At 38.4% G+C, this 14,387-nt stretch overlaps 1 protein-coding gene across 1 annotated transcript in view; it reads right to left on the bottom strand.

The window, feature by feature from the left end:
- The window catches only part of SCN8A (sodium voltage-gated channel alpha subunit 8), a 143,490-nt gene that overhangs the window by 52,978 nt on the left and 76,125 nt on the right, over nucleotides 1–14,387 (bottom strand). Inside the window, exons 6-7 of the mRNA XM_063428129.1 lie at nucleotides 9,822–9,913; nucleotides 301–522 (exon numbers count right to left, since the gene is read on the bottom strand). Coding sequence (XP_063284199.1) covers nucleotides 301–522; nucleotides 9,822–9,913 — 314 coding nt within the window. The remainder of the gene's footprint in view (nucleotides 1–300; nucleotides 523–9,821; nucleotides 9,914–14,387) is intronic.

Genomic DNA, 14,387 nt, shown 5'->3' with positions numbered 1-14,387 from the left:
GGTACTGCAATAATTTAGAGACACCCACAGTGGCACCAAACAATATCAGGACCTGGGTGTTATGGATCCATACTCCCTACCTGCTTGGAACCAAAGATATTTGAGGAAACTACATTTCCCATAATGCTTAGGAAATTTAAACAGTGCCTACACTGCATGGCCAAGATTAGCAATTAATCTAGACAGAAAAATATATGACATGTCACCATAGCAATATCCTTGGTAATGACTATGTACATACTATTGAAATGTATGCATGCACATATCTTTGTATAATTAAAAGAATATCACATTACATACTGTCATTGTGTATGTATTCCTCAAAGTCAAAACCCTTGCTGCCATTGGACAAGTACGTCTCGTTAAGGTTAATTGGCCACACAACACACTTGCGTCTTAGATGACCCATGAAAAGCTGTAGACCGATTAAAGCAAAGACACTGAGGCAAAACACTGTCAAAATCATTACATCCGACAGCTTCTTCACAGACTGAATAAGGGCACCCACAATGGTCTTCAGGCCTGCAGGGAAAAATGGAAACTAAATAATTTAAAAATCAAAGAGTTAAAAATTCATCTTATGCGATCATGCCGAGCTGTCTAACGTTCATACTACAATAGTTTCATGAAGATCTCCTATGCCTTAATTATAACTTGCAAGACATATATACAAATTCCCTGTGATGTGGGCAGATGCACAAATTTTGCTTGGCCATTACTAACATAGGCCTCAATTTAATATTGTTGGATACGTTTTCCAAATGAGGTAATATATTACATATTTTATATTTACGATTGGTTGCTATTTACTTATTTATTTTTGTTTAAATTATTGCTACAAATGTATGTGTCTTAGCGGCCAAAGAGAGCTACAATCACTATTTTTTTTTATTGCATCTTTTAATTTAGGATTGTGTACATTCCAGGCAACCATTGTATCTTAATTTTGCAAAGCAGGTTCATTAAGATTGAAGCAACTAATATTCGTCTAATACCTGTTAAGCACTACCAATCCTATCTGAAGTTTTAACATTTAATTTTAAACTATTTGCAGTATAAGTTGTTTTACTTAGTAAATACTGGGCTACCTGTTTGTGTTACCAATCTCAGCATTTATTTTCTTTTACAAACAGAATCAAAATAAAGCAAATAATGAAAGCTATGAATTTGACATTAAATGCGCATGCCTTAGAGACAATTAACTGAAAGTCATGCCTTTCAAATATATAGATATTAATAAACAATCTCTGATTTATTTGTCACTGATTTATGCCTGTGTACTGTTGTATCAATGAACTTGAAATATTTCTTATCTTGTGATTTTTTTTTTAGGGTGGAATGGGTTTACTTGACAGATATCATTATGGCATTATGTATTTAACTCTAGATTACAAGACTATCTTCTGCGACCGTTGCATCAGGGGAATTTAACATACAATCCAATATTGAGCAGAAGTTTGTCATCCAGATGAGCATATTATTTTAATATTTCAAGTACATAAAAGTATGAGAAGTACAGGTTTTATGTCTAGTGAGGATTTGGGGTTTTGGGGAATGTATCCAGCAACTTACATCTATTTGAAAGATACTTTCCATATACATCGATCAGCCACAACATTAAAACCACCTTGTGCTGCCAAAACAGCTATGATGCTTCTAAGCATGGGCTCCACAAGTACTCTGAACATGTCCTGTAGTAACTGGCACAAAGACATCAGCAGGAGTTTTTTTAAGTCCTGCCAGTTTCAAGGTAGGGCCTCAGTGGATCGGATTTATCGTTCCAGTAATTCCTACAGTTGTTCAATCAAATTGAGATCTGAGAAATTTGGAGGCTTGGGAAAACCTTGAACTCTTTATCATGTTCCTCAAACCATTCCTGAACAATGTGTGGCAGGGTGCATTATCCTGCTGAAAGAGGCCACTGCCACCAGAGAACACCATTGCCATGAAGGGTGTACATGGCCTGCAGCAATCGCTAGGTAGGTGGTACGCGTCAAAGTAATATCTACATGAATACTTGGACTCAAGGTTTCCCAGCAGATCGTTTCCCAGAGCATAGCACTGCCTCTGCCAGCCTGCCTTCTTCCCATAGTGCCATCTCTTTCCCAGGTAAGCAGCACACCCTGCTATCCACCTGATCTAATAAAAAAAGTGATTCAGCAGACCAGGAAACCTTCTTTCATTGCTCCATGGTCCAGTTCTGACGATCATGTCTCCATTGAAGGCACTTTTGGTAGTGGACAGGGGTAATCATGGGCACTCTCACCAGTCTGTGGCTACGCACTAAACTGCAATGCACTGTGTGTTCTGACACCTTTCTATCATAGCCTGCATTATGCTTTTCAGCAACTTGAGCTACAGTGTGATCAGACCACTTGGGCTAGCCTTCCCACCCGACGTGCATCCATGAGCCTTGGGGACCCATGGCCCTGATGCTGGTTCACATGTTGTCCTTCCTTGCACCACTTTTTTGGTAGGTACTAACCACTGCATACCAGGAACATCCCACAAGACTTGCCATTTTGGATATGCACTGCCCCAGTTGTCTAGCAATTACTATTTACTCTTGCCCATTTTTCCTGCTTCCAACACATAAAATCCAAGAACTGACTGTACACTTGCTAACTAATATATCCCACCCCTTGACAGTTGCCATTGTAACAATATAAACAATGAATGTTATTCACTTTACCTGTCAGTGGTTTTAATGTTGTGGCTGATCAGTGTTACATTTACATGTTCTGATATTTTAACATTTCAAGTACTTATGCAAACAGTATCTGACCAATCTTTTTGATGTTGTTTAATTTATGTTACAAAATTATAAGCTACAATTAATTAATTAATTAATTAATGCCTTTCCCTCATAATTTTTTTGCAATGCATGAAATACAATTTAAAGGGAAACAAATTTACATCAATGTACATAATTTGAAATTATACAAGAAATTGCTGTTTTGTTTCACCTACATATGTGCTAGTTATGTACTGTTTTATGAGTTTTAAAAGTTTTGCTTTATATTCTTGGTTGACTTGGTATTGAATGGCTTTATGGTGGTTTACATAGTGAGTTAACAAAACTAGATAGAATGAAAATTTGTACATATGCCCATGCGTGTTTCTTTGTTTATCTTTTTTTCCAAACGTGTTCTGAGGTCAGTGTTCAGATTGTAATATATAATACAATCTGCAGAAATGTCTTTTAATGGTGTGCTACAAAGTTGAAATGGTTACAGATACTCACCATGATATTCCTGTAATTTGTTTATTTTCTCCCCTACAATCTATATGTTTCTCACCTACAGTGTATTCCATAATCAAAATGATAAAATCTAGCCCCGCACCATTCAAAATATGACATGTTTTCCATTTTTGCTGAAATACATTGCTATACATTGTAAATAAAAAAAATATGTTAGTAGTTCTTATTTTAGGCTCATTGATAGATAACTGCCCCATTTACCTGGAAATTACCTAGCTATCTGTTATGAAATAACTTGGATCTGCAATTTCATTTGTATTTGTTTTAAAATATATATATAATATGGGCAAATGTAAGCAACGCCCTGTGTGTCGATATTAGTTTGACATTAAATTGTACACAGATGTATACTGTATACATGCATATGGTGTATATATGCATCTGCCCAAGTGCTCCCACTACAATATCCTAATCTGATTAAAGAAGGCCAACATTAACAGTACACATATACTGTAGGTACAGAAATACAGTACAATTCTAATATAACAGTCAGTATTCTACTGTAATGACTAGAAAAAAAATATCAAACATTTTCTTAAACAGTTGAAATAAGTTATGAAACTATCTGCATTAATGTTTATATTAAAAACCTAAGTGAAGATACTGATAAATTATACATGTCTGCACGCTAGAACATATAATTCAGGGCACATCAAGATTTCTCACTTTAATAAACAACATAAATTGAAAAGCACTTAAAGGAACACTCCAGTCACATAAAGCGCATCAGCTGGCTGAATTGCTTTGCGTACAGAGATTTATACATGTAACCGTTTTTCAATAGAAATATACACTTTATAATTTGAGGCAGACACATGCTTGCCTTCCCATTCTCAATGAGCTGCACTACAGCCCACTGAGAAGCATAAAACAACTTTCTTGGCGAACCCATGCTCGCAGCTCCAGCACAGGGAATTCTTGATGAGAAGCCTCTGATTGGTGTATTCCTCGGCACAGGCTGAAAGTCAGTATCAGAGAAAGATAGGAAGGCTTGTAAAGGCTGCAGACAACAGGTGTACAGCTTTTGCAAACTGTTTTTATATGCCCCCCCAAAAAAACATGCAGAAAAAAATACATGCATGTTTGTGGGGTATATCTACTAAATTGAAAAACAAAATAACACAATTTTCAGTGGAGTGTTCCTTTAAGAAAAGAAAACATAAAGTCATAATTTGTTACATGCAACATGTTCAATCATAACACATTAAGCAAATTCAATAATGAGTAAGACTCAGGCTGAGGGTCGGATTATGTCCATGCAATTCATTTAAACTCCAAGGCTGAGCAGATTTTTCATTATCATTCTCAAAACTTTAGAATATAAAGCATGTGAAACTGTATTTCATAAACAAAAGAAAAAAAGCCAATCAAAAAATAAAGATAAAAAAAAAATCATTTACCTACACATAACAGAAAAAATAAGCGTTAAACTGCTTGGGTCATGCATGAATATATTTGGAAATATGATAATCTTCAATTTGATATTTTTGCTGTTAAAGAAAAATGGAAAACTGCTTTAAGTTTCCAGCACACACCAGTAATAAGATTAGTAAATATTTAAATGTTTATTTTTTTCTCGTAAGTCACTATAAATGGATAATATGTATATAATACATATAATAAACGTTCACTTTAGCAAATTTCAGTTAATGCATTATATTCTCAAATTTCTCATTAAGCTAAAAAAAAAAAATGATTTCCCAATATGGTAAAATATCCATATATGCTACAAAATCACATATTATTTAATGCTAAATTTAATCCTAAGCACTTGCTTCAGATTCATGCTGGATAGACCCAGATATCTTTCGTCACTTGGGACACTTCACCCACTACCCACTTTTTGAAATTCATTTTTTTTTAAAACAGCCTCCTATTTCATATTAAGCCATTATGTATCCTCTGTCACTGTGTCTGTAGCCAATTGTGCAGACATAAACCTACATACAAAATAGCTGACTTTGCATGATTAACATACTCTGATTCTTTTACTTCCTTCTGACATAAATTATTCCATCCTGTATCAACAAAAATCCCTATAGACTTTAATGGTGACTTCTTTAGATTAAACATTTCAAAAGCAAACTGGAGTCTGTCCCGGCCAATTAACTCTCCCGGGACAGTCCTGGCAACTTGCTGGGCCATGTGCTTTCATTATTTTCCCCTGGACTGTAACAGGCTGTAGAGAGTGCTGGGGGGCTGGGGAGAGGTGCTGGTAGATGCTGGGGGTTGGGGAGAGGTGCTGGGGCCAGATGGAACACTGACAGCCTCCCTTCCAAATTCCCAGCAGCTCCCCCAGCACACAGACTCCTGTTCCGCCTCACGGCCACAGGCTTTGCCCCCACTATGTAAGCTCCGCCCACGTATGTTAGCTCCGCCTCCAGCATGAAAGCTTCGCTCCTGCTAAGCAGCAGACCTTTCTTCAGGAGGAAGAGGCCCAAGATGGCTATCTGACCTCCCAGCAACAGCCTTCAGTGCCAGGTAGGCTTGATATACTCAGCCTTGTGTGTGTGTGTGTGTGTATGTATGTGCCTGCTAGTGAGAATGCTTGTGTGTGTGTCATTGAGCTTGTTTGTGTGTCAGTGTGCTTGTCTTTAGAGAGCTTGTGTGTGTGTGTGTGTGTCAGCGAGCTTGTCTGTAGTGAGCTTGTGTGTGTCAGTGAACTTGTGTGCAGGGTCATCAATCCGCATGTGCATGCTGGGCGGTTGCCCGGGGGCTCCACAAGCATGGGGGCCCCAGCATGATGCCCATGTGCCCAGGCTGACAGAGGAGACCTGCTTTCTTGCTGTGGGCTCTATCAAAGATCTCCCTCACCTGCCAAAAGGACCTTCGTTAGTGATAGGGAGGGCGGGAGGATCTAGGAGGCAGAGCGCTCCTCCTGCAAGCATTCGGTGCAGAGCATTGCACACGTGTTACCATGGCAATGCTCCGACACAGCATTCTGCTCGTGGGAGGAGTGAAGATAGCTTGCAGCCAGAGGAGCTACAGTCTATAGACAACTCACCACCACCGGACGACCAGGGCACAGCACCCCTTACACACACACAAAGCACCTCTGACACACATACACAGTCCCTCACACACACACAGCACCCCATTACACAAAAACAAAGCACCTCTCACACACACAGCACCTCTGACACACATACACAGTCCCTCACACACACACACAGCATCCCTCACACACACTGCACCCCTTACACACACACACACTGTACCCCTCACACACAAAGCACCTCTCACACACACACACTGCACCCCTCCCACACACACAGCACCTCTCACAAAAAAGTGCCCTTCACACACACACACAGAGCACCCCTCACACACACACAAAGCACCCTTGACATACACAGCCCATAACGCTGTTAAGATGATACTGCTTGTGTGTGTCAGTGAGCTTGTATTTTGTGAGATTGTGTGTGTCAGTGAGCTTGTATTTAGTGACTATGCGTGTGTCAGGGAGCTTGCATTTAGTGAGTGTGTGTGTGTGTGTGTGTGTGTCAGTGAGCTTGTCTGAAGTAAGCTTGTGTGTGTCACAGTGTGTCTGTTTGTGAACTAATGTGTGTTCTATTGTATAGACACAACTCTCTGACTAAATCACATCTGCACAAGGTCTTTCTATATTTGTACTTGTACTGACAGTGTCACCACTGATACCCAACTCACCTAAAAGTGATAAAATGTACCTGCCTGATATAGATGCTGTGCTGCAAATGTATCTATCGCATACCAAGTATGCATGGTACTGTTGGTGGGAACTTGGTGTTTTAAAGGTCTACTCAATAAAGAGAGAATTGCAGGGAATTGAGGTGGGAATTCTAAACTTTAGGTCGAAATAGTGCAGCTGGATGGGATAATTTTTCCAATTCGGCTACTTTGGCCTTAAAGGGACACTATAGTCACCTGAACAACTTTAGCTTAATGAAGCAGTTTTGGTGTATAGAACATGCCCCTGCAGCCTCACTGCTCAATCCTCTGCCATTTAGTAGTTAAATCCCTTTGTTTATGAACCCTAGTCACACCTCCCTGCATGTGACTTGCACAGCCTTCCATAAACACTTCCTGTAAAGAGAGCCCTATTTAGGCTTTCTTTATTGCAAGTTCTGTTTAATTCAGATTTTCTTATCCCCTGCTATGTTAATAGCTTGCTAGACCCCACAAGAGCCTCCTGTATGTGATTAAAGTTCAATTTAGAGATTGAGATACAATTATTTAAGGTAAATTACATCTGTTTGAAAGTGAAACCAGTTGTTTTTTTTCATGCAGGCTCTGTCAGTCATAGACAGGGGAGGTGTGGCTAGGGCTGCATAAACAGAAACAAAGTGATTTAACTCCTAAATGACAGTGAATTGAGCAGTGCAATTGCAGGGGAATGATCTATACACTAAAACTGCTTTATTTAGCTAAAGTAATTTAGGTGACTATAGTGTTCCTTTAAGTTTAAAATTACAATCTCAATTCCCTGTAATTCTCTCTTTATTGAGTAGACCCTGCAATCTGCACTGATAAGTAGGCGGAGATTAATTATGCGGGTTGGCCAGAGTGGGTGGAGCTTTGTGGCAGTGGGTGTTGTAAATTTTCAAGGTAGTAATTGATAGCTGTGCTGCGAAGTGTCCCTGGAAATTCTTTTCAAATGTTGGCAACTATGAAGAGTGTATATATAGTAGCAAATTTTATTTCACATGCTACAGCTCTACCTGCTGTTCAGTCGGCCGAGTACTCATATTTCAGGGTTCAGTTTTTTAATGACAGTGTAAGGGTTTGCTTTGCATTGCATTGGACTGGGGACACCTCATGGCATTTTTGACGAAATGCCAAGTGCACACTACCAGGCATCAGACTATGGCCTTGATTTAATTAGCTTTCCAAATGATTCAACACTTGAGGAAATTTTCCAAGTGACTTATCTACAGAATTCACCACTAATGTCCATGGGAATTTTGTAGACAAATCATTTGGAAATGTTTCTAACAATTTTTAATAATTTGGCCTAGGTTCTGTCCCTCCCGATCCCAGCATGTTTTATTACAGCTAAACAAAGATATTTATATTTTATACTTCGGTTTATATTTGCACATGGAGGTTGGTACGATTCAAGGACCTGGACTTTCAAATGAAGAGCTGATTATTGAGGAGCAGACCTTCTTTCAAGGTTCCCCACAACTGTGAATACTTGTCGCTTAAGGTAGATAATGTTCTCTGGTTTATTTTCTTGTTCTTCAGCTTATTTTTGCTTTGGAATTTTTGTGCAATTTTACCATTTCCTCTTGGCATATTTTAGCTGGACATACATAACTGTTTATCCTAAATTTGGCTATTAATGTACGGTATTATAGTTTCTATAATTTGTTTAATAAATACGATCATGTTCCTGTTCCACGTTTAGAATATTATCGTAGAACTGATGTTTATACATAAATCCTTGTATCTTTTTGCACTTCATTTTTCAACTCAATTATACAATTAAAACTTTTCAATCACTCTACAATAGTGTGTTGCTTGCCAACATCAATAAAAAAGAACATTTAAAATATTGATCATATTACAGCTAATGTGCTGGAAACACACCAAAAATGCCATAAGCAATTCAAGATTACATGTGAAATCTTAGACCCTAATTCCCATTATATTATTAAATGGGAACACTAACTGTGACACATATAAACATTGTAGGGCATTTCCTGAGACTTAATATAATCTTGGTGGAAGATGCTTCCATCAAAAATTATTACACTGCTTTCAAATGTGGCCGGTGCTGTGTTTTCAGATGTAGCGATGGCAATGTTTGCATTCTGTAAAGTTTGTTAAAATGTAGCAACTCATCTGATTATCAGATTACTGTTTTATATTCGCTATAGCTCCATGACTCATTGTTAATCAAACAACTAAGTCCAATTCAATCAATGACCCATAGATAATCATAGCATTCAGGGCCACCTCAAATAATCTCTCACATGTGAATTGAGAGTTATTCTGGAATATCTATTTTCTAGTTACAGCACTTTTTGCCCAATACAGGAAAAGCACCACCATATGCATATGCAGTTAATAAAACTCTCAATGTGACCTGTAAATTTAAGAGATATTTTCAAAATTCAATGTAAGAGTGGTATATTGTTGTTCAATTTATATAGCAGGTGATTTGTTGAAATTCATGCAACAAATGTCTATCGACATTAAGCTTGGCAGTCTTGAAGGATTGATAGATAAGATTTGGAATTTTTATTTTTTTAAAGAAAAGTATTCAATTCCTAAAGACTTGTGAATTTGATTCTGAAATGGGAAATAAGTGTACCAATAGATTACATATTATTATGAAACCACTTTTTTAAATAGGTCTCTCTATATATACTCCTCTGAAAGAGTCAAAGATAAAATTTGACTTTTGGAATCCATTTTATCCATCAACCTTGTTCACCTGTTGCCCAGTTTGTCTTCCCAAAGAAATGCAGACTGCAAAGCCTGTCAAAAATGTATCTGTACCATTTTTGAAGGAAATTAATCAAAACTATGTTTAGTTAACAGCATCAGCCTTAGTGTTTAAATAGTTTCTCACCTGGAATGACAGAGATAGTTTTCAAAGCTCGGAGAACTCTGAATGTTCTCAGCGCTGAGACATTCCCAAGGTCCACAAACTCTGTTACATATCTGCAATAAGGGAGGTCACACACAAACACAATGACAAAAACACAAAACCGCTACAACAAGAACATCATCACAGGGCCTACCCAACACCTAACATCAACTGCAGGCTACCTTACCTGGAATTACTGATATAGTTTTCAAAGCTCTCAGAACTCTGAAAGTGCGCAGAGCTGAAACATTGCCTAGGTTTACAAACTCTGTTATATACCTGCAGAATTAAATCAGAGTTACTTGTAATGGTGCTGACGATTTAAGAGGCAAAATCAGCCCAACAATAACCACTCTGTATCTAGTCTGGAGGACCCTGAAAAATTATGAAGTAGAAGAGGAGTGATGCGCCTCCCCCCTCCCATCAACAGAAACACACAGGAAATTTACAAATAAATATGGATATAAAATGTAACTTTTCCGATTACCTCAATCTTGTTGACCCTAATTTAAAAGAATTCATAATTATGACTATGAAAAATATTCTAATTATTTAAATGATCTCTAGACTTGGAAACCAAAACTTTTACAAATCACATGAGTACAAAAGTGCATTAGGTTAGCTGTAATAAATGAAGGTGACAATGCTTAACTGATCTCAATGTTAGTATACACTTTCCCCAAGTAAGTTTTGTGGAATTTGAGGTTGCAGCTAAAATTAAGAGGCCACCATATTACTAAAATGTAAAACAGGATGCACTGGGCATGTAGTAAAGATAAAGAAATTGTGACATTAGGTGTTGAATATTCTCCAGGGAATTAATTAATAGATCATAATAAACAATGCCTATTTTGACAGATACCATGGCCAGTTCATGTGGCATGTCATAATACATTATGGGCCCTTACATGTGCCCTGGCTGTCAACAAGTGTGTCATTCATATTGGGAACTTCAAAGTGGAATATCAGCCAGGATGTTGATGCACAAGTGTGCACTTAGTCTGGGAGGAAGATGAAACTGGCTGAGAGCCATATGGTAAGTAGTGTTGTAAAACCTCTTGGCATTCCATTGATAAAATAGGGTACTCTGCAGAGAGAATGAACCAGAGACACCCTATTCTCACTGAATCTTGCAAATTAAAAACCTTCTGCTCCACATTATGCTTAACCTGTTCAGTTAGAATGGACCTTAACAGGGAGTTTTTGTGCATAGTGATCATTTTAGAAATAAAGGAGGGATTTGAGTACTCATTAAAGAAAAATAATTTAAACTAGAAAAGCTACAATTTCTGGGGAAATTGTGTAAAGTGTTCTTGCCTCCACCAGTAGTCTACAACTGGAGTGGGCGGAGTAACTGTTATTAATTATTTATATAGCACATTTAATTGAAACATTGTTGCCCAAAATGCTTTACAGTTACATTAAAACATACATTTATAAAAACATTACCAGATGTACAAAAGGCCCTGTCTATGACATCACTTGCTGCTCCAGCCTGGCACAGGTCAGAGTATTTTGGCGGTTGCCATCTTCAAACAGTCGTATTTTAAAAACTATACATCCTACAGTGAAGAGCTTTATATTGTGAGAATCACAAGACCCAAACCTACATTTTGATGCATAGTATGTCTCTGAAGTATTAAAAATGAAGGCACAGTCGCAGTTTAGAAATTGCCCTTCAAGTTTGAGCTGGCTAGAGTGGAGTTTCAATGAATGTCAATGGACGGCATGAGTTGCAAACAAATGGTCATATTGTGAAAACTATCAGGACTATGGATTAGCCGTGGGCATTTTTAGTGGCAGGAGGGATAACTGAACGTTTTGATATAAGATTTGTGTAGGTGGGCTTGAAAATGAGGGAGTGGTGGCAGTTTAGAAATCATGTCCTGATTTTTCAGCTTTTGCCAGCTCCCACTCTAGTTTTGAACATTTTGCCATTCATTCCTATGGGACCAATTTCGCCACAAGAACGACGATATTTCGAGAACCATTCGGCGAAACGTTCCACAAAGTAATAGCACACCAATCGGGAACAATCCGCACGTTTCGGTATATTACTGTCTATGTAGTGTAAAAACTGTGGGAGGAGTTAGGGTGGTAAATTTGGCTATAATAAGAATAATAATATATATGTGAGATAACAGTAAGTGGTCTTGCTATGCAAGAACACTTAATAATAATAATAATAATATATATGTGAGATAACATTAAGTGGTCTTGCTATGCAAGAACACTTAAATATAGTAGGTTCTCCGTGAAACAGCCTGCAGATATACACGCCATCTTTTGTTTCAATAAATGCTACAAATCTGTTGGGATAGGTGTACATGCCTTGACAGAGTAATTTCAGCCTGTTCTTGGAAAATTATTCAATTTGGTTAGACAGAGTTTGTAGGCAACCATTTAAAACGGTAACACAGATGCTCTGAGGGACTGTGTGATAGCAGGCATTGACTCCCACAAACACCAAAATATACCTGCTGTGACTTTTCAAAAATGTCTAATTATAGTTTAACATGTGCTAAAAAGAGAATTACTTCCCAATCTTGTTTTATACTGGACTTACTGCAGCTCCTCTTACAGCCTTTTCCTGCACTTGGTTTAACAGGGCGCTCAAGGTTGAAATTAACAACTCTTTTTATATTCATATTGATAAAAAGATACTTCACTCAATCCATAATCAAGCTGCTTGTGAAACTGTAAGCATATACTACATGTCTGTCGATTGTGCATCTACATGAGTGTCCTCTTCTTCTAATGCAGACTGCTTGGTTTCCAGTAGTCCACCTCACTCAGTACTCTTGGCAGCTGAGCGGTGCTTTTTTTGTGGAGAGGCATGGCTATGGAGGCAAACTTACGGTGCAGAATTCTTCAAAGTGTTTTATTTTGCAAACTTCAAAGATTGAGTATACAAAATACAGATTATCAATGATGCCAAGAATCAAGTGCATCAATGTTATTTTGGTGTCTAGAATTTCCCTTTAATAAATGGCTGGATGCGTAAGGTGTGGACCGCATTAGTTCTGCATTACTCTTGACACATTTAGTTTTGACCAAAAAGTACTTTCTTACCAAAACATTACTCTTAACTCAAAGCCGTGGCACTCTAATTTACCCTGGCATGAGTGTTCTTAATATGGTTGGTGTACAATTTATGGGTCCACAATCAGCCGCTGAAATCTGTTGCCTTTATAGATTTCTGGAATGTCTCAGAAATCTCTTCATTTGCACATAACATTTTAAAGTTTGTCTTACTTGGCAGTTCTAGAGTGATATGAAGAAGTATCGCTTTTTTTTAAATTTAAGGTTTTTATTGACAAGTTTTATCAGGGGAATGGGGAGGGGTACAGAAAGAAGAAGGCGGGGTTGGGGTAGGGATACAAGGATAAACAATGATACAACATCATATGGAATGCAGCGTGAAGCCACTCAGTTTTACATAATGCGTAGACGGAGCATAGAATGTTAAATACAGCATGTAGCATACAAAGCATAACATACTTAAAATGTGATGGACCTACAACTTATTGCTGCGCATTGTGATTATTAAATAGTATGTGGTAGTTATATAGTATGTGGTGGTAAGCGAAACGTAGCCTATACTTTGGTACCTTATTATGTGCTGTTTGGGGTATCGTTCTGCGTATCCAGTGGTGGGGCATAGCGGCGATGCTGCGGGCCTAGCGGGTTACCCCGTGGACTTGCCAACATTTGTACTTTCTTACACGTGTAGGTCTTAGGAGGTTCGGGAGTTGCTTTCTGTTTCGTAGATTTAGGCTTGTGTGGGGTTTCGCACTAAGAACTTTTATGTGTCGTAGGATAAGCGGGGGTGCGCTCTATAATAGTGTGAAGCATGTTGTACAGTAGTGCCGTTCACAATGCAATCTGACTTATGCCACCTTGGTAGTGGGCTGTAGCGTTTTTAACATTGGTTCAAGTATATGGTTATGACATGAATCATTACTTGCCACCCTTTTACCAGATCTCCGTGCCTCTTGTCACAGGTGGCGTGACACGGAGGTGGGTTTACATGCTGCGGGAGGCAGTGCAAAATATGGTACCTTCCTTTTAATCCAGCGTTGTGATAGTCTCTATGTTACCTTATTTTGGGCTCAGAGATTGTATGAGTTGGGGCTTGAAGAGGACTGCTTCAATAGGTTAGATAGGGCGGGTTCATAGCTTGTCCTTCCCAAAAAAACTACCCAGGGAGCCCAGGTTGTTAAAAGTCTCGTCTTAAGAGCCGCTGTTTGGGCGAATAGACACTCATGGGTATAGTATTGATGTATTTTTGCCATTAGGAGAGTTTTGGAGGGGCATTGTGGTAATTTCCAGTGGGTCGCGATGAGATTTCTCACCGCCAATGTTACAATGGCCATGATAATCTTTACTCGTTTTGTTACCAGGTTGGGATACATTAAAAATATACCTGTATGTATGTCTAGGAGTGGTGTAGTGATGCCTATGGTTCTCAATATAGTTTGCGCTTCTCTCCATAGCGGTCGGATGCGTTGGCACGACCACCAAATGTGGGTCATCGTTCCGCTTTCG

The sequence above is a fragment of the Pelobates fuscus genome, chromosome 1 (assembly GCF_036172605.1).
Source record: "Pelobates fuscus isolate aPelFus1 chromosome 1, aPelFus1.pri, whole genome shotgun sequence".
Taxonomy (NCBI): Eukaryota; Metazoa; Chordata; class Amphibia; order Anura; family Pelobatidae; genus Pelobates; species Pelobates fuscus.
The sequence above is the reverse complement of the archived record's forward strand: the minus strand, read 5'-3'. Positions and strand labels throughout refer to the sequence as shown.